Source organism: Hemitrygon akajei, chromosome 18 (genome assembly GCF_048418815.1).
Source record: "Hemitrygon akajei chromosome 18, sHemAka1.3, whole genome shotgun sequence".
Classification (NCBI taxonomy): Eukaryota; Metazoa; Chordata; class Chondrichthyes; order Myliobatiformes; family Dasyatidae; genus Hemitrygon; species Hemitrygon akajei.
The window spans coordinates 9,429,324-9,449,895 of NC_133141.1; the positions used below are offsets into that span (position 1 = coordinate 9,429,324).

Here is a 20,572-nt window from a genome sequence, read left to right on the forward strand (position 1 = left end):
TCACAAATAATATGTAATAAGCAGCAACCTGTTTAATTTTTGTTCTTATAAACAAATGGTTGGTATCAAACATTAATTAACTTCATTTTATTTCTAACTGGATGAAGATGCGTCAACATGCTTTTTGTTCAGGCTATTAGAAAATAAATACAGTTGTGTTTGTGAAAGTCTCCCTGAAAATGAATGCAGGATTTTTGCTCTTTTTACAGCGGAATGTTTTGTAGTGTCACTGCAGAACAAGCTATGGATGTCACTCTCATTAATAATGATGATGTAATCTCAGAAAGATTTTAATAACCACGATCATGAACTTTACCATACAAAGCAGCAAAACCTTGGTGTTTCATCCAAATATGTTGAAGCAGGTTAACTTAATATGGTTAAATTTAATTATACATTATGAAAGGTTTCACGTCACATTATTATTTTACTGTTAGTGTATGCAGCTGAATCCATTTTTCCATAATCAAATGTTATATTGACAATGTTTTATTGATGTTGGAATTTGATAAAAACAAATGCAATTGTTCTTTTTTCTGTTAATTGCATAAGGATATTTAGAAACTCTGTAAGTTGGCAGATATCAAACATTTCCATCCTAGGAGATAATTTTAATTAAACTGGATTAGACCACCAGGAGATTGAAACAAGAACATGGATATATTTCTTGAAGTTAACAAAAATAACTTGTGTTGTTCCAATTATCTTTTATCTTCAACAATGACATTATAATGTACTTTCTACATTGAAAACCACTGAGAATCCTTTCCCTCGGTGTTTAGGCTTGAAAAAATTATTTAGAAATGAATATTTTTGATTTATGAATTCTGTCACTTGTCTGCTTGTTTGTTCTTTGGTAGGAATGGGCATACAGATGGGAAAAATATATTTTTGCTTATGTTATTGATGTTAAACAATGGAATCCTACCATTGATCACAATAGGTTTGAACTGGTTATCCATCTAACTATCAAGCTGTTAAACTATAGCCTGGGTTTCTTTTATCTACTCATCTCTTTTATTTCTGTGTGTTCTTGTGTACTTACTAATATGATATCCCAAGGAGATAAATCTGATCTCACTGCCATTCTGTAACATTTTCAAATCCAAAATGATTTTGATAGATACTTATTGTAAAATGGTTCAGATGTACAACCCAAAAATAGAAGTGGATGTGGGATCAGAGAAAGGCAATAGCATTGCTGCTTGTTTGAAATTTGTGTGGGGACCTCCAATCTCAATCACTCAGGTTATAACACCAAATTTTTGGATGTAAATAATTAGTACACTGATTTCTGTTATCATGTACTTCTTTACCTATATTTGTACAGATACGTTAAAAAGCTAAGATCTGCATTTAAAATAAACAGTACATATACAGTGGATTTCTGTTAATTGGGACACACCGGGACCTGTACATTTTGGCCCAATTAAATAGCTGCACAAATTATCCAAAGTTTCATGAGAATAGCTGAAAAAGTATAAAAAGGACAAACTGGGTAACAAATTATGTATTTAAAAGAAATACAGAACAAAGTAGAACACTGCCAATACTACTGCAGTACTATAAAACTGTATTAATTCTTAATAGGTATCAACAGAGGAATTCATTTTTGTCGTGCTCTTTTGACTGTCAATGAATAAAATCAGCACAGGACCCAGTGCAGATAATGGACTGCCTCCAAGCCTGAATGCTTGAAACCGCAGTGAGCGAAACAGTGCTGAATTGTCTTACTGCTTATTTTTTCCCAACTGTCAGTGACAAAAATCGCTGCTTTTTGAACACATGCAACTAATGCTGTTTAAAAACTGTTCACTCGAAGCACGGTGTAGTGTCTAAGAGCCACGCAAGCGCACGCGACTGACGCCAGTTAGAAACTGATCGGCAACAGTCTCCCATCCCAATTAAGTGGCATGGTGTCCCAAATCCTGGCTATTTTCTCGACTAGTTCCAAATAAACAGTTGCTCCGATTGACCGATGGAACAATTAACTGGAAACCACTGTATTTATTGAGAATCAGGTCCTCAAATCAAATAAATCTTCCAGCTTTGGGACTAAAGTCTGCTTTAGTCAGCTCTATGTGTTTGTGCTTCAGACAGTTATGTGTGTGCTTGGCTTCACACAGTACCTCTTACGTGCTGTGTTTTTGTATAATGATTTGCTGATGCACTGGCTTCGCTGCTTGCTCACTGCAATTTTCTTTCTTTTCTGTTTTTCATCTTCATGTCGTTTGAAATACCCTTCCCTTCCTTCTTTCTCTTTCCTTCATCACTGGAAAGGTTGCCAAACACTCCCAAGTCGTCCTCGAGGTACATTCTGATGATTTGATTTTTTTTTGCCCTCTTCCAGTTATGTCTGGACAGCATGAAAGTTTCATGTGTTTTTCTTTCTTTATCCCTAATGAAAGCAACCAATAGGATTGTTGTAGAGGACAACTTATTAGTAAACAATAACACGAAAATATGGCTCAGTAATTTATATTATCTTTGGATCTCTAGAAAATGGGACATTATGGATATACCTAGTCCCTTTTAACCACCGTATTGATGCCATGGTTATCATGTTTTTTCTGCCTCAACAAATCTGATCAAAAATTAATTACCTGCAAATTGGTCACCAAATTGAACAATATTACAGTATCTGTGCTTCAGGAATAATCCATTGGATGTGAAGCTCATTAGTTGATGATCAGGAAATGCTCTTTGATTTGCCTGGTTTTTAATAAACTACAGTAGCTGCCTCATTTGCATATAAAATCCCCCAAACTTAAGTAACCCTTCCTTCTCCTGTTCCTCACTTCCTCGCCTCGCTGTTTATTGCTGGTTTCATATTGGTTTCTTCACCTTACCAATCTATTTCTGCACAGTCTTGAAGAAGGCTTTGGCATATGGAGACCTGCCATGCCATGTGTCTAAATTAATTCCTGTCTCACAACCTCTACATGGAACTTTGAGAACAGTAACTGCAAAACATTTCCGTATTATAATGCCTCCAGCAATTAGAGGCATAAAACCAGATGCCAGCAGTACTCAATTCAGTTTAATTTATGCAGCATTACTGATAACTGTGTCAGTAGCTGTCATGTGGCTCTGAAGAACCACTGATTCAAATCCTTGAGATCTGTTGCTGTTCCAAGAATCTACTCAAACGACATAACACAATCCCTTTCAGAATTGTCACAAAAACAAAAAAAGGTTCTCAATCACTCACAATTACAGAGGTATTTATGTGTAACTGAGTCATTGAGAACCCTTGGAAGAAGAATGATGTGAATTTTATTTGCAACATTTAAAAAGTTAGTGAAACAAATTACAATGATGATGTGCTAGTCAAAATTCAAATGAAATACCATGGTTTTAAAAGAAAACATTTTTACCATAATTTTCTCAATCACCTGAGTTCATTTACTGAGTTTTTTTTATTAGGAAGATGGGAAGCCTAGATCAAGCTACATAAGTTACTGCACCCATACTTAGCAATAGAAGTCATTAATGCAATTTTTCTTGGATCAAGAATTCAAAAGCCAGTTAAAGTATTTTAGCACAGAATTATTAACACTAAAACTAACATTAAAGCTCCTTATTAATGCTTCATTGCTTATATGGGAGAATTTGACTTTGCAGTGTTGTCATTCCTCCCCTTGTTCAGTGCAAAACTTTTCAAGAGCTGCTCTCAAGGTCCCAATTATTTCTCTTTTGCTAAAGAGATTGCAAGTGTTTTAGAATCTGTAGCAAATTTCAGCCTTATGCCAACTTGCAAAGTTTAAAAGTAACATCTTTGGAGTGTGTTCACACAGTTGTCTTGACAATTACAGGAAATTCTGTGGTCATTACCTACCTCTATCAGTTCCTCAAGCAAGAGTGTGCATATTTTAAATCTGCTTGCTTTTGGAAGGCACCCACCTGTCTGTAATGTTATGGCACAAATATTCACTAGGTCCATAGAATCACTTTTTACATCTTATTGGGATGGAGGATTTTGCTACTGCTTGCCTCCCTTATGCCCTGCCATACAATTGATTAATTGTTGTACTTGTATCTGGCTGCTTCCTGTTCCAATTTTAATTGTTGGAATGGAATGGTGATTAAATATCATTCTGCTCCTAAACTGGGCTTCACAGATCAATCCAATGTATTTTCAATTAACAAGTGTCACAGTCCTCTTTGTCCTTTCTGCCACACGTTTATACTCAATTTTCCTCTTGAGCACTGAACAATTACTCATTTAATTATTATAAATTGCACCAATGCTTCGGTATTTTTGGTCTTGTAAAAATTTTTTAATCATATCAAATATTCCATGCAGTCTTTAGAATAAACGTTATAAGACTAATTCAGATGTTTCCATTTACAATTGAGTAATAGTTCTAGCTGAGTGGCATTTGTGGACAGTTTTAATGTCATTATCATTTTAATAAACCTTTAATCTGTTGATGTACAGTAAATAACATAGCGTACATAATGAATGTTCAGAAGAGTAATAACAAGCCTCACCAATTCAGGTGAATGCTAAGTTGAGTTTTGCCTTACTATGTCTGAACCTTCTGCAAATACTGCCCTGGTTGTCAGTGATCTCTTTGTACTGAATATCAAATTGCTTTCAATTAAACCTTAAAATCTTAATTTCCATTTTTATTGAGCATTATTTCACCACACAAACTTCAAATGGTGTTTATATTAAACTAACTTTAAGCATTCAGATATGAAGACACTTGCACCAGTTTTTAAGTTACTCACAAGGATGATGTGTTAGTCACTGGCACTATAGTACTCTCTAAAAAAAAAACTCATGTATATTGTCTGAATCTTCACACCTTTGCTCTTTGTGATAGGATGAGGTTTAGTTGTGGTTCAGTGACTGTTGCAGTTTTTTAGTTTAATATACCATCCCAATATTTGCATCTAATACCTAATAATCAAGTTCTTTTATGAAATACTAATTTTCTTTATCAAATAAGTGATTTATTTACATTGAACAATATAGAAGCATCAAAATTAAGTTAATCTCCAATAATTGTTCTCATATGACTAAAAAGCAAATGTAATTAAACTTGTTTTTAATGGGCTTGTATATAGTATTGGTTGCATACCCCAATATTGAGATTGACTCTTATTTTAAATGATAGTCATGTGGCACAATACCTAAACTCAGAAAGTTGTTCTCTACCTCCATTAACCTATAGGTGTTTTTCATATAGTTTCCTACCCTTGCATTACATGTATTTTACCCCTCATGCATCCTGTGCACTGCAGGTCCAGCGACGTGGGCAATGGCCACCTCAAAACCGGACATCATGATCATCCTCTTGAGCAAGCTGATGGAAGAAGGAGACATGTTTTACAAGGTGGGATGAACCAGAGATTAGCTGGTACCAGGACCAAACTGCAACTGGCTGAGGCACTTCCCCTTTCAGGCAGCAAATAGCTGGATAAAATTATTTTTTACTTTATTAATGCTTTTGTTTATTTTAATTTTACCTAAATTTGAAAGTCTTTGCTTCATCAAGGTATCATTGCTTTGGGAGAAATTAGACTCATTCTAGTATGCACCTATTTCCATCTGAGGTGACATAGCTGCTGGATTCAGATATCAAACAATGTTGGGACGAACCTCAGCCTTATTTATAAATTCCATATTGTTTTATCCTTCACTTCCCAAATTTACGCACATGAAAATAGCTGTGATGTACAAAGTCACCAGCAACCATGTTTTCAGTTTTAAGTTGCTGTTTTGAAAAAAGTAAATAATGTGGCAGGTATGTCTTTTTCAAAAGTAAATAGATTAATTAGTATTCAAGATACAAAAACAAATCCAGAACATATCATTGCATAACAATTCTTCATGGATGTTGTTCTAGTTGCAATTCCTCCAAGTAATTATGTGCTTCAACTAATCATTTTGCTAATCATTCCACTAATCCATATAACCTGCCTTAATTTATTACACTTCCCAGGATCTAGCAGGTGGTAGGGGGAAGGGATTACATTTTCACAAAAGTTTTTGATTCATTATATGAATTGCCCTGAGTTGCCAGAATACACAAAAGAACTATATTTCACACTCTATATCCAATTTCCATCGTGTAATCCACTGAGACATTATCTTTGTTTTCCTACTCCTGTACTCAGCGATTTCTACTGAAACACTATAAAGGAACAGAATTAGCTTCACCCAACAATGTAGAGAAAGCTGAAACTCAGCCTAACGTTCCATCAGTGATGGTTCTGCAAGAGATAAGCAAGTGGATAGAATGGTATATACTATACACTCTGGACTTTAATTTCTTACTTTTAGCCAAGTTCTTGAGAGTACAACTCCCATAGGATGGGAGATAAAAATTAAGTTAGCCTGCAGTTTTGAAAACAAATGATAGTTGGTCTTTATTGCAAGTAGTTATAGAGGGGGCTGTGTAGAATAGAAGAATAAGGAAGCATTGCAACAACTCTATAGAAGTTTTGGTAAAACCATGCCCAGATATGTGTGTGGTTTTACTTTACATGTAAAAGGAAAAATTTCTTGGGAGCTATTGAATATCGGTTCACTAGATCGATAGCTGGAGTGTAGGTCACTCTAAGGATAAGAGTCTGCCCCATGAGAGACAATACAGGCCTATGTTCACATTATGGGCTCACTGGAGTTCAGATGAGGTACAAATATTGAAATACATAAAAATCAGAGAGGGTTTTGATAGTTGGATGCTGAAAAACTCTACCCCAGTCGCAGGGCTAGAACCATTGATAATTTCTCTGGATAAGTGTCAGTCATTTAGAGATGAGAAATTTCTTCACGTTGGGGATTGTAAATCTTTGCTGTTCCTATGAGTGGTCAATCAGTAGATTTTGTTTACTATGGAAAGCAAAGGGTGTGGAGGGCAGGCAGAAATGTGGACATAGCATCAGATATGGCATTACATAGTGGAGCTGGCTTGATGGTCCTATATCTGTCTTTCATACTCTTGCATGGGGGTGGGGGGTAAATCATATTTACAGTCCATTCCACGTAACTGGCCAACACTTCACACCACCCTTTGTTCAACCCCAGCAATATATTCTTTCACTCCTTTCTCCCTCATCAGAACTCCCCCTTAATGTATCTATGCATTCTGCCTCAGTTATTTCAAGTTGTTTTTGACTCTGAGCTATTCATGTTATTCCTGAATCCTACTTTGGATTTATTAGTGACACTCTGTGTTTGAAGACAAAAACAGATATGGCACAATAGTACAGTTGAAATAAGCGATCAACCAGGAATTTACTGTAGAAAAGGAGTCATATGGTTGTTTCTGCCCCTATTTAATGTGTATTCATTTATGACCATTGTCCCTGGTCTGTCATGCATGTAGAAACATCTATGACTGCCCTGTCAAACATCATCAAACCGTTTCATGATTATCTCTTAATTTTATCCTTATTCGAAAAAAGAGCTTCAGTCTATTCAATCTTTCCAGGTAGATGTAATTTTTCAGTTCTGATCTCATCCCAGCAAACATTTCTGCAAATGTTTCCACTGTTTTTCTTTTATAAAAGCAAGTTATTACAAGTGCAGAAGTTGGCGGTGTGTGATGAGGAAGGAATACTAACTTACATCACAATTCCACGGAGGTTTCGTTAGGACAGTTTACACATTCACTCCATGATTGTGTGGTTTTCATGACTGCTCCAATTACCCTCCACATTACAAAATGCACTGGTAGTTTCATTAAATGTAAATTACTCCTTTGTGTATGTTAATGGCAAAAAAAATCAAAGAGGAGCTAATGGGCAGATGTCAGAGAGAATGTGATGCAGGGTTGTAGGGAAATAAAGAGATGGGGAATGGAACTAATGGGATTGCTTCCCTGGAGCAGCATGGGTCCATTGTGCCAAATGACCAACTTCCATTTTAATATGGATAAGATAAGGTTCAATCAATATCTGATGCATAACTTCATTGACCTTCAATTCTATTCCTCTAGAAATGAACACTAATTCATTGCTTGCTCTTTTTAATGATCACAGTGTAGATGAAGATTTAAAATGGTAAAGAATGGTAGAGATTGGATTGCAGTCTTCCTATCTGCCCTTAAAAAAATTAAGCAAGGTAATATCAAAAAGAGAAAAGAAAAGAGCAGTGGAAATCAAGTTTTGGGGAATGTCAGAAAGCTAATTGTCATAATTTCAGATTTGAAATAATAGGGCTGACCTGTGTAATTAAATAAGGAACTGGCCAACTTCTGTAGCATGCTAACAACTCACAATGGTGTCCCATAACATAGCATGGATACCTGTATATCTTTGATTCTCAGAAATGGCATTACGGCCGCCAGAAAGTATAGAACATAATTTGGAACTCGGAGAGTAGTAGGTAAAATCTCAGGATTCTCTCGGGTTGATTTCCTTCACCTAAATCCCAATGGATAAACTGTTAGAAGAGATTCAGATAGATTCAGATCCAGAATATGGGAATAATTCAATTTAAATATTTAAGAAATCGGGAGCACAGAAGGTATCACGGAAGTACTGCATGATGGGATGTTCCAACCTTTGCTTTGCACGATGGGAGTTTCAATATCAAGGCCTCTGGAGAATTTCAAGAGAGTTGCACAATTCCTGACACTTGGCTTAACATTTGTAGAATCACTCATTCATCTTGCCTGGGTAACCCTGACACCTAGTGGCTCAGCTTTAATTTCTGTCTCCTTGCACAATAGAAATGAGATGAACCACCTTGCATTTAATAACTTTGCAATTGTGGCTTATTGCCAGGACTTGGCTCTCTTGCTTACCCTGTACAGCACTGATTTCCTGCTCAACATGAGTAATCTGAGCTCTTTTACAAGTACAATTATAATGTCGTCATTTTTTGGCAACTGAGCATCTGGTTAGACCTGTGGGCCACACCTTATGTGTAGAGAAAGAAAAGTGGAGGGGGAGGGAATAGGTATTTCATTCACAGTATCTAGTACTTAATTAGAAATTATTCCTGTAGAATAGGAATTTGATTAACAATTTTGTTTTGTCATGATGAACACAGAAGAAAAGTGATTTGCTTCTTCCATGCAGTAAATAGAGGGACAGTGTTAACTTTCTAAGTAGTTACATTGCTTCAGTAATTGTAGAATATTTATATTCAAGTACGAAAGAGAGTGCCTCTTTATGCCTGTTGCTCTCAGTTCTGAACATCTTCCCATTCTAGCTGCTTGTCATCTATGACTGGCAGTTACCTCAGTTGTCAACTCCAAACTATTTCATCTCCTCTTTTTCAATCTACCCGTCCTTTAAAATGCTCCTTAACTTCCAAACCTTTGTCCAATCTTTCGTCAATAAAGCTCACCCTTAGGCATTGGGTGACTTTAAAGGTGCTACATGAATTCATTACTGTTGACAATATGATCATTAAAATAACTCACGTTAGTGCATTAATTTGTTCCTTCAGCCCTAAAATAGATCTTTAGGAATTGATCTGGCTGAATTGACTTCTGAATGATGCTCTGTGAGCAGTGTATTTAAGAGTTTATCATATATCTGTTCACAGTTCCATGAGGAAATTGTTTCAAGATACGTAACTCCCTGTAATGTGTCATGTCTAGTTCTCAATCTCTAGCTACATTACAAATACATACAGTACTGTGCAAAAAGTTTTAGGCACATTATATATACATATACATATATAGCTAAGCTTTTGCACAGCACTGTATTTGTCAACATGGAGCGGAGAGTAAATTTGTAAATCCTGTGGGGGTGGAGGCAAAGGATGTCGGGAATGGCGAGGGTAGAGTGTCAAGGTGTCTGGGACAGGTGGCAGAGAAGGAGTGCCAGGGATGGAGGGGGGGTGATGCAGGTACAGACACACCCAGCCCTGAGACACCAGACAAGGTCATTTGATTCCAAACAATAGGTTTTTTGATCATTTCAGAATGTCTCTCTGGTGTTTTCTGTTTCTTCCCCTCTCCCTTCCCCTTTTTCCAACCATGATTCCCCTCTCTCTGCCTTCTTCCCCCTCTCAGTCCACAATAGAGACCCATATCAGAATCAGGTTTATCATCACTCACATATGTCATAAAATTTGTTTTTTTCTTTTGTGATAGCAGTACAGTGCAATACATAAAATTACCGCAGTACTATGCAAAAGTTTTGGGCACCTTAGCTATATACACGTGCCTATGACTTTTGTACAATACTGTACTAAACAGGAAATGCTTCAGTACTGAGCTGTATCACATCTCAACAGGAAGAAAAATAGGTTAAGGTCAATAATTATTTTCAGAACTAAAAAAATAAGGTATTAGAGCCCATAAAATAGAACAACAGCTACAGTAGAAAAGGATCATGGGAAATATTAATACTAAATATTTCTCTTCAGCGGCATCTAAACATTTTTTTTCTATCTGAAAGAAGGTGAAAAATATTGGTTGATGTATACAAGACATCTTAAATATTAGAAGATGAGAAGTAGCCAAAATACATCCCAAGTGGAGGCAGAAAATGGAGCATGAATGAGATGAAAAGGGAAAGAATATGAATATAAAATTTTTAAAGCCAGAGAATTGGGTGCAAAGTATCCAGACTCCAAGTGAGATTTTGTGATTATACACTTCAAGCTAGGAATGTACATTGGAGGAGATATTTTTAAACACTAAGGTTGAAAACAATTTCTGAAGAGTGAGTTGAACCAAATTGAAATGACATTAAAAATCAAAGAATAATTTTTTTTCCCCACATTCAGTTAATGGATGTAGATGTCACTGACTATGTCAACATTTATTCTCTATCCCTAATTGCCCATAAACCAAGGAAGTAAATTGATAGAGTCACAAATAGACCAGGCTGCATAAATATGTCAGGTTTCATGATTTCACTTATTATTTCTTTTAAATTCCAGATTTGTTTAATTACAGGATTCAAATTCCTGGTTCAAAACTCTGTTTGTTAGGCCAGTAGAATAATTCTTTCTGTCAGAATGGGGATATTCCATTCATTATTTAGAATCATTGTCAGGTCAAACTAAATATAGAAAAGAAATAGCAGAAACCAGTGTTGCAGTTTGATTGTGTGAATGATATCCCAAGATGTAACTTAAAGTGTTGCTAGAAACTTTTGAATTGAATTGACTTTATTTCTTACATCCTTCACATACATGAGGAGTAAAAATCTTTACGTTACATCTCCATCTAAATGTGCAATTGTAGTAATTTATAATAATTTATAATAAATAGAACAGTCAATGTAATATAGAGTGCACTCAATCAATGTGAGTTCATCAGTCTGATGGCCTGGTGGAAGAAGCTGTCACGGAGCCTGTTGGTCCTGGCTTTTAAGCTGTGGTACTGCTTCCAGGATGGTAGCAGCTGGAATAGATTATGCTTGGGATGACTCGGGTCCCCAATGATCCTACAGGCCCCCTTTTACACATCTGTCCTTGTAAATGTCCTGAATCATGGGAAGTTCACAACTACAGATGCACTGGGCTGTCCGCACCACTCTCTGCAGAGTCCTGTAATTAAGGGAGGTACAGTTCCCATACCAGGCAGTGATGCAGCCAGTCAGGATGCTCTCAATTGTGCCCCTGTAGAAAGTTCTTAGGATTTGGGGGCCCATACCAAACTTCCTCAACTGTCTGAGGTGAAAGAGGTGCTGTTGTGCCTTTTTCACCACACAGCCAGTATGTACAGACCACGTGAGGTCCTCGGTGATGTGGATGCCGAGGAACTTGAAGCTGTTTACCCTCTCAACCGCAGATCCATTGATGTCAATAGGGGTTAGCCTGTCTCCATTCCTCCTGTAATCCACAACCAGCTCCTTTGTTTTTGCAACATTGCGGGAGAGGTTGTTTTCTTGACACCACTGTGTCAGAGAGATGACTCCTTCCCTGTAGAACACCTCGTTATTGTTTGAGATAAGGCCAATCAATGTCGTGTCGTCAGCAAATTTAATTAGCAGATTGGAGCTGTGGGTGGTGACACAGTCATGGATATACAGGGAGTAAAGGAGGGGACTGAGTATGCAGCCCTGAGGGGCGTCTGTGTTGAGGGTCAGAGGGTTGGAGGTGAGGGGACCCACTCTTGCAACCTGCCGGTGATCTGACAGGAAGTCCAGGATCCAGCTGCACAAGGCAGGGTCAAGGCCAAGGTCTCTGAGCTTGTTGTCGAGCCTGGACAGAATAGCATTCTCACATAATCCTGTAGAATTTTCCTCTATTTCTGCATAAATATGACTTAAAATGTGACCAGATCTTCATGTAAGTCTTAAAACTAGATAAAGAGAACCTAATTAAATAAATAACCCCAAAAACATTATACTTGTTCATTTATTTACTGAGAAAAATGCTCCAATACTACATGTATTTGTTGGAAAAAGTATGTGAACCTTTGCTTTCAATAGCAGGTGTGACCCCCTTGTACAGCAGTAACTGTAACCAAATGTTTCCGGTAACTGTTGATCAGCCCTCACATTGGCTTGGAGGAACTTTAGGCCGTTCCTCCTTACAAAACTCTTTCAACTCTGGGATGTTGGTGGGCTTCGTTGCATGAACTGCTTGCTTCAGGTCTTTCCACAACATTTCTATAGGATTAAGGTCAGGACTTTGACACGGCCATTCCAAAACATGAATTTTCTTCTTTTTAAACTTTTCTGTTGTTGATTTATTCTTGTCTTTCAGATCATTGACTTTTTGCATGATCAAACTGTTAAATTTCAGGTGATGGACTGCTACCCTGACATTCTCCTGTATAATGTCTTGATGCAATTTTGAATTCCTTGTTCCCTCAATGATTGCAAGCTGTCCAGGCCCTGAGGCAGGAAAGCAGCCCCAAACCGTGATGCTCCTTCCACCACGCTTCACAGTTGGGATGAGGTGTTGGTGTTGGTATGCAGTGCCCTTTTCCCTCCAAACATAGCAGTGTACATTTCTGCCAAAAAGTTCAACTTCTGTCTCATCTGTCCACAGAACATTATCCCAGAAGTGTTGTAGAACATCCAGGTGGTCTTTTGCAAACTTGAGACGTGCAACAATGTTTTTTTTTGGAGAGCAGTGGTTTCCTCCATGGTGTCCTTCCATGAACAGCAGTCTTGTTCAGTGTTTTTCTTATAATGGACATGTGAACAAAGACTTTAGCAAATTTTGGGGATTTCTGCAGGTCTTTTGCTGTTACCATTGGGTTCTTTTTCATCTCCTTCAGATTGCACGTTGTGCTCTTGGTGTGATCTTTGCAGGATGCCCACTCCTAGGGAGAGTAGCAACAATACTGAGTTTCTTCCATTTGTAGACAGTTTTTCTTACTGTGGACTGGTGAACACTCAGGTCTTTAGAAATTATTTTGTAGACTTTTCCAGCTTCATGCATCTCTACAATTCTTATTCTAAGGTCTTCTGAAAGTTCTTTTGATTGAGGAATGGGGCACATAAACAGATCTTCCTTGACTTTGTCTTTTTTATAGGGCAGGGCACCTTTACAATCCACATCTCTAATCTCAACTCATTGATTGGAGCATCTGATTCCAAATAGCTTTTGTAGAGGCATTACCCCAGAGGTTCACATACTTTTTCCAACAAATACATGTAATATTAGATCAATTTTTTCAATAAATAAATGAACAAATATAATGTTTTTGTGTTATTTATTTAATTGGTTCGCTTTATGTCATTTTAGGACTTACATGAAGATCTGATCACATTTTCAGTCATAACTATGCAGAAATAGAGAAAATTCTACAGGGGTCATAAACTTTCTCACACCACTGTACTAAATTCTAGATATTAGCTAACCATCTGTTGTGTTTGTAATATGTTTTTCCTTCTCTCCTGTTTGATCAGAAAGGAAAAGTGAAGGAAGCCGCACAACGATACCAGTACGCGTTGAAGAAGTTCCCACGAGAAGGATTTGGAGAAGACTTAAAAACGTTTCGGGAGTTGAAAGTGTCCCTGTTCCTGAACCTCTCACGATGTCGGAGAAAAATGAATGTATGTTCAATGGCCCTACTGGCAAATGGAAGATGCAAGAAGCTTTGTTTAAGGCTGATGTGTTCCCCGAATCCTTTTCATAGTTCTCATCGTTTTGTCCAATGTTTAGTATAAATATAAGCATGCATAGCAATCAAGCCCACATTATTTGCAGCAGCAAATTGAATGTCATATATCTTTTGGTGCAATATGCGTTATTGTTAAATAAGCCAAAAAACTTAACATAATGATAATAGGTCAGATTTCAAAAGCAAATTACCCGGTTTAATTTATCTGAGGAGCAATGTTTAATACGCCATCTTAGGAACATCTTAATTGCGACCTTTCACCTACTCATATTTCCTCATAATGTTGAAGAAGGCTGTTCAAATTTATTGAGTCTCTCAGCAGTTCCATTTCCCCACCTATTTTCTGTAATCTTTCTTATCTGGCGTGTTCCCATCAACACCTTAATTCTCCTATCTCTTGACCATACCAAGTGGTGGGCAGATTAAGGTAGCCAATCAATTGACTACTCAATATATCTTTGGGACATAGGAGGAACTCAGAATACCCACAGGAAACCTATACAGTCATGGAGAATGGGTAAACTGCACATAACACCAAAGGTCAGGATGGAATCAAGGTTGCTGGAGTTATGGAACAGCAACACCATCTGCTGTGCCACTCTGCCATCAACTGGAGCTCTGTGCCAAGAATCTTTATACAATTTCTATAAACTCTGTCTCTAGGCAATGATCTTACAATATCAGTGAACTCACTCCTGTAAGAAATATCCGTAGAGTTGATGCAGAAGCACTCTACATTTCCCATCAGAATAATGAACTCTAAAGCATATGACAATGCCAATTTAGTGTCCGCTCCCTGTCATTACTGCATGCTTCCAGGCCTCCTGTTCTGTCACATCCCTGTTTATACCTAATTCATGCCCATATCCCATTCCCTTTATGCAGTCCTTCACAGTGTGCTGAGGTGAAGAGGGAGGACAAATTTGATCAAGGACCAACTTTATTTGCCACCTATATTTACATGTATTAGGAAATTTCTGTGGTGTGTTGGTGCTACATGCAACAAAAACACAATATTCAAAAATTATACAGAATAAAGAATTATATAAAAATAAAGTTAGAGGTGGGCATATGGATATGGAATAAAGTGTATAAATATATAAATACCAGCATGTATTTATATTTGTACTTTCAGAAGGCCTTTGTCAAAGTGCCACACATGAGGCTGCTTACCAAGTTAAGAGCCCATGGAATTACAGGAAAGTTATTAACATGGTTAGATACAGAGGAGTCAGGTCTAAGTTTTTTACGCAGAGAGTGGTGAGCGCGTGGAATGGGCTGCCGGTGACGGTGGTGGAGGTGGATACGATAGGGTCTTTTAAGAGACTCCTGGACAGGTACATGGAGCTCAGAAAAGTAGAGGGCTATGGGTAACCCTAGGGAATTTCTAAGGTAGTAGAGGAGGTTCACAAAGATGATTCCAGGAATGAAAGAGTTATCATACGAGGAATGCTTGATAGGTCTGTGTCTGTCCTCACTGGAATTCAGAAGGATGAGGGGTGGATCTCATTGAAAACTTTTGAATATTGAAAGGACTAGACAGAGTAGATGTGGAAAGGATGTTTCCCATGGTGGGAGAGTCTAAGACAAGAAGGCACAGCCCAGGGTAGAGGGGTATCCATTCAAAACAGATGTGGAGAAGTTTCTTTAGCCAAAGTGTGGTGAATTTGTGGAATTTGTTGCCACATGCAGCTGTGGAGGCCAGGTCGTTGGGTGTATTTAAGGCAGATACTGATAGGTTCTTGATTGGACATGGCATCAGAGGTTACGTGGAGAAGGCCGGAAACTGGGGTCGAGGAAGAGAAAAAAAAGATCAGTCATGATTGAATAGTGGAGCATACACAAAGAGCCAAACAGCCTAACTTTACTCCTATGGCTTATTGTCTTATGTTTTATGGTATTTTCAATGTAAACAGTATTATTAAAAAGTGACTTAAAGTATTTGCAGTGCAGTGACTGAGGTAATAGATAGAGAGGGGTGAACAGGGCTAATTAGAATGGTTGATCAGATTAAGGGTGCCTGGGTGAAGAAACTTATAAATTGGCGTGAAGTTTTTGTTGATTTAGATTGGTTGTTCTGAAAGTGTTTCATACGCCTGCAATACAGGATTAGTGACAATATTGACATTGTCTTCTTCTACCTGCAATCCTCCTGTGTCTTTAAATGTTGAATGTGGTTGTCACAGAGACAATGTTGCAGAATGGTTAATCTTGTCAGGGGTCCTTACAGTGAAGGTTACAATGTTCTTCACTTGCCATTTTATGAATATCATCTTATTAAATCTGCTTGCCTTTATTTTATAGTGGGGAAAGGTACAGTACTATCTTATAGATTGCACTCCTCTTAAAATCCATCTTTCCTTTTCTCTCACCGTGTATAGCAAGAAAGACAAAGGTTGCATTGGGGTAACTTAATGCTTGCCCTTGAGTAGATTCTTAGAGAAAGAGGCCAAAATCTTCCAATGCTTCCTTATTTTGATATACTGTCTGGATTAAGCTCTGGGCTAAATGAGAAACTTCTCAGATTCACTAACTGCTAGGAATCTGTCATTCTTAACAGTTATTACCCCTTCTAACTCTCTTCTAAATAAACTGCTGCCTTGCTTTTGATCCATATTCTAATGTATGCTAAGTAGACAAAACTGCTCTGATGAGCAAACCATAGAAAAGGCCCCAAGTAATTGAAAATTTCTAAGGTTTAATTTTGAAATGGAAAATCAGAAAATTAATTCCACAGGTTTTTCAGAAATACATGCCGTATTTTATACTAAAGAAATTATATAATGATAAAAAAATTTACACATGTACCTGTTTTATAAATATTTTCAATGGATAAATACTAGCTAGGATACTGGGGAAAAAAATTGCTTAATGTTACACAAACAGAGAAATATGACTTAGTTTTAACATTTAACTTGAAGAGAAGGATGTTAAATTTAGTGGTTGCGGATATTGGCAGTCTTTTCTGTTGACACAAATTTTAACAGTGGATAAGAAGTTTTCTCTGTGTATAAATGAGCTCCAATTTGCTTATCACCAATCTGGGCATAAGTATAATCAACCCTGCCCAATCTCCCACCACCACCTGCTCTGGCCCATCTTCAGGTGGACCATTCGTAGTTTTGCCTCAATCCCTATCCATGCTACTGATCACAACATAACATTTATTTATTGTTATTTTAAATAAATCAATCCAAATATCCATTAACAACCTAACTAAAGCATAAAAGATGTGCATAATGTTGCAGCTCAAGCAACCTAGGTTTAATCCAACATTTGGTGCTGTCTGTGAAGAATGTATGTGCTTCCTCTGACCACATGGGTTTCCTCCTGCTGCTCTGATTTTCTCCAATATCCCAAGACTGTGTAAGTCAGTGGGTTAATGGACCACTGGTGGGTAGAGGTGTGGAAGAACCTAAGGAGAGTTGATGGGAAGTTTTAAAAAATGGGGTAGCGTCAATGGATGTTTGGTGGTCAGCTTGGACTTGGTAGGTTGAAGGGCCAGTTTGTCTGTCTATCTGACTCTACCTTAACACAATCCGGGTTCAGAATTGTGATGTGGGTAGACAAAAAAAATGAGAATGCTAAATTGGGCTGTTGAGTTAGTGACCACAGGAGGAGGTTGAAAGCTGTGAGAATAATACTCTTGCAGATGTAAGATAAGTGAAATTAAATTCCCATTCAGTATTGGGAGAGGTTTGTTACTGCTGTTAAAGTCACATTGTTTATTGCCTGGGCTTTTAAACACTGTATGAAATTGGTGTTGTTTTTATTCTTTGCTGATCCTGTTACAACTTTTTTTTAAAATTAAAATTAAAAAAAAATGCTGGATGGATTACTGAAATGTTTGTAATCCTACTCAAAGCAGAAGTTGTATGTGTTGACAGCATTATCTCTTTACTCTTAAGCTGGTCAGCTCTAAAGAGCAAGTAATTTGGAATGCTGTTGCTCTGTATGTGTCATTATGTATGGAATATACAGTATGTTTAAACCATGCAGTCAGTCCTGTTTTGAGCTGGGCTGATGAAGTACATCAGCAGGTAGTAAAATGATGCCAAGCTTGCATTCCCTTTTATATTTAAGATTGTACTAATTATATACAAAAATATAAAAGAGACAGAAATGCTGATATACTGGAGGTTACTGTAATTGAATGTTAATAAGTTTGACCTCTGTTGTTCAAGGAGTTTAGTTTTATAGATTGGTTGTAAGAGTTGATTCACAATCTTACCTTTCAATTTAAACAGAATACAATCAATTTCTGATACAATTCTTGTTTGCTGCTGGCAGTGAGGGTGAAACACATTTTAGTTGAAAGCTATTACAGTTACAATTTCAGAAATTTCCCTCCTCTGTCAAACTACCCCAAATTGCTAATATGTATGTTTTGTGCTTGGCAGGATTTTGGAATGGCAGAGGAGTTTGCAACCAAAGCACTGGAGTTGAAACCGAAGGCATATGAAGCATATTATGCCAGAGCTAGAGCAAAGCGAAGCAGCAGGTAATAAAGGGAACAAAAATGATTTGCATTCATGGTGGGCCATTTGTCACTGGGAGAAAAATTGTGCATTCCAGTTATTTCTGCTGTATCTTAATGTGCCCACTTGTTTAGCAGGATGATGGAAACTGGACTGGATCTTGCTGAGGCTGGCACTTCACAGTTCTTGCCGATTAACTTTTTTCTTCCTCCAGTTATATTAACTTTTGCTTTCTGTCTAACCTGCTGGGATTACAATCTGATAATGGAGTGCCAGGCTTTCTGGAACCTCACTGATCAGCAGTGTCAATCCCCTTACCAATGAAATGTAAGGACTGAGAAAGAAAGCAGAGAAGTAATATGGATGAGTGGAAGTCACAACAGATAAAGAAAGAGAAATAGAAGATTGGTTTAAGAGAAAGCAAAAAAAATACAAAAGAAAAATAATTAAAAGCTAGCTATTTTTTATGATCTCCAGAAGCTCACTTCCACAAGTTTGGTTCTTTTCCTTGTTAGCAATTACATTGACACTGACAGGAAACATCAAACAAGATACTGCTGGAAGTCAGCGAGTCAGGCAGCATCAATGATGGGAAATGGACGGTCGATGTTTCGAGCTGAGACCTGCACTGAAAAATAGAGTGAAGTTAGCCAATATAAAAAGATGAATGGAAGGAGTGGAGTAAGAGCTAGATCCAGATGAGGAGTCATGATAGGAGGATGGGGGAGAGAAGAGTGGAAATAGTGACAGAGGCTGGGAGGTTATAGGTAGAGGCGACAAAGAGCTGCAGGTGGTGATAACTGATAGGAAGGGAAGGAGAAGATTTAGGATTTACCATTTTCTTTCTGTACCTACCCAAACCCCCCACCTTCCCCCATACACTCCTCCTGCTGGTTCTCGTCCCCCACTGTTCCCACGTCCCAGGCCACCTCCGTGATCCATCTTCCTTTCCTAGCAGACTCCATCATTTTCGTTCAGCCCTTTGTCACCTCCACCTATCTCCTCCCAGCTTCTGTTGCTATTTCCACTCTTCCCTCCTCCTCCTTCCTGTCACCCCTCCTTAACTAGACCCACCTATCACTTGCAGGCTCTTGCATCATCCCTCCCTCACACTTCTTTATACTAGATGTCTTTCCCCTTTCAGTCCAGATGAAGGAAATGCCCCAGAATGTCAACTGTCCATTCCCCTCCACAGCTGCTGCTTGACCTGTTGAGTCCCTCCAGATTCCAGATGTGCAATGTCAACTCACCATTACTTTCCAGCAAGATGCATCCCATCCGGTTTACAGTTATAGAGGATATTCGATGCTAAAATTCAATCCAAAGCTTCAGATTGAGATAAAATATGTTTCAAAATAATGAATCATAGTAAAGGTAGAATTATTTTAAAACTATCAGCTTCTCATCAAATTTTGATTTAGTAGACAAGGTGCAGGTAATGCCACTTTGAAACAATGTTCTATGCTGTTAAAAGCTTTTTGAGATGAATAAGATAAAGAATTCCAACAAAGGTCCTGGACCTGACCATGACATCATCCATGGTTGCTAACAGTAAACAAATCATTAGCTCAGTATGAGCAAGAGATTGCTGCAAGTACCTTCCACGTGAGCCTTTGTATAATTAAGAAAGAAAATAAAGGAAGTGATTTTAATTTGCTCCAATAGTCAATTTACTAATATGCAATGTGGGCTTCTTTATTGCTACTCATTTCTAGATCTCCTTAAAGCCTTGCTCCAAAATTAGACAAATGAATTCCAGAAACAGAGATAACTGCCCTTAATGTTTATAAGAGGTGGAATTTTACTGATGTGTGGTAGAAAAAGCCCTGATAAATCTGTAGTTTGTGAGAAAGGAGATGGTTATGATTGTTGATGTTCAATCACTGCTCATCCAGAACATTGCTGCAGGAGGTCCAATTGTCTTGCCTCATGAGTGACCTTTCTTTCATGGATGTTAAGAATTAGAATGCAGTGGAATCTGAGCAAGATTCAAGTATAGGCTGAAAGCTGGCAAGAAACACCTATACTACAGAAGTCTCAGTCTAACATCAGCAATAGAGACGTTCAACATTATTCCAACTACACGTT

At 37.7% G+C, this 20,572-nt stretch overlaps 1 protein-coding gene across 6 annotated transcripts in view; it reads left to right on the forward strand.

Annotated features, from left to right (window-relative positions):
* Window positions 1-20,572, forward strand: part of LOC140741057 (protein TANC2-like) — a 712,173-nt gene that overhangs the window by 683,288 nt on the left and 8,313 nt on the right. For all 6 annotated transcript variants that reach the window (XM_073070734.1, XM_073070733.1, XM_073070735.1 and 3 more), the window contains 3 exons: window positions 5,254-5,345; window positions 13,792-13,938; window positions 18,407-18,507. In XM_073070734.1, coding sequence (XP_072926835.1) covers window positions 5,254-5,345; window positions 13,792-13,938; window positions 18,407-18,507 — 340 coding nt within the window. The remainder of the gene's footprint in view (window positions 1-5,253; window positions 5,346-13,791; window positions 13,939-18,406; window positions 18,508-20,572) is intronic.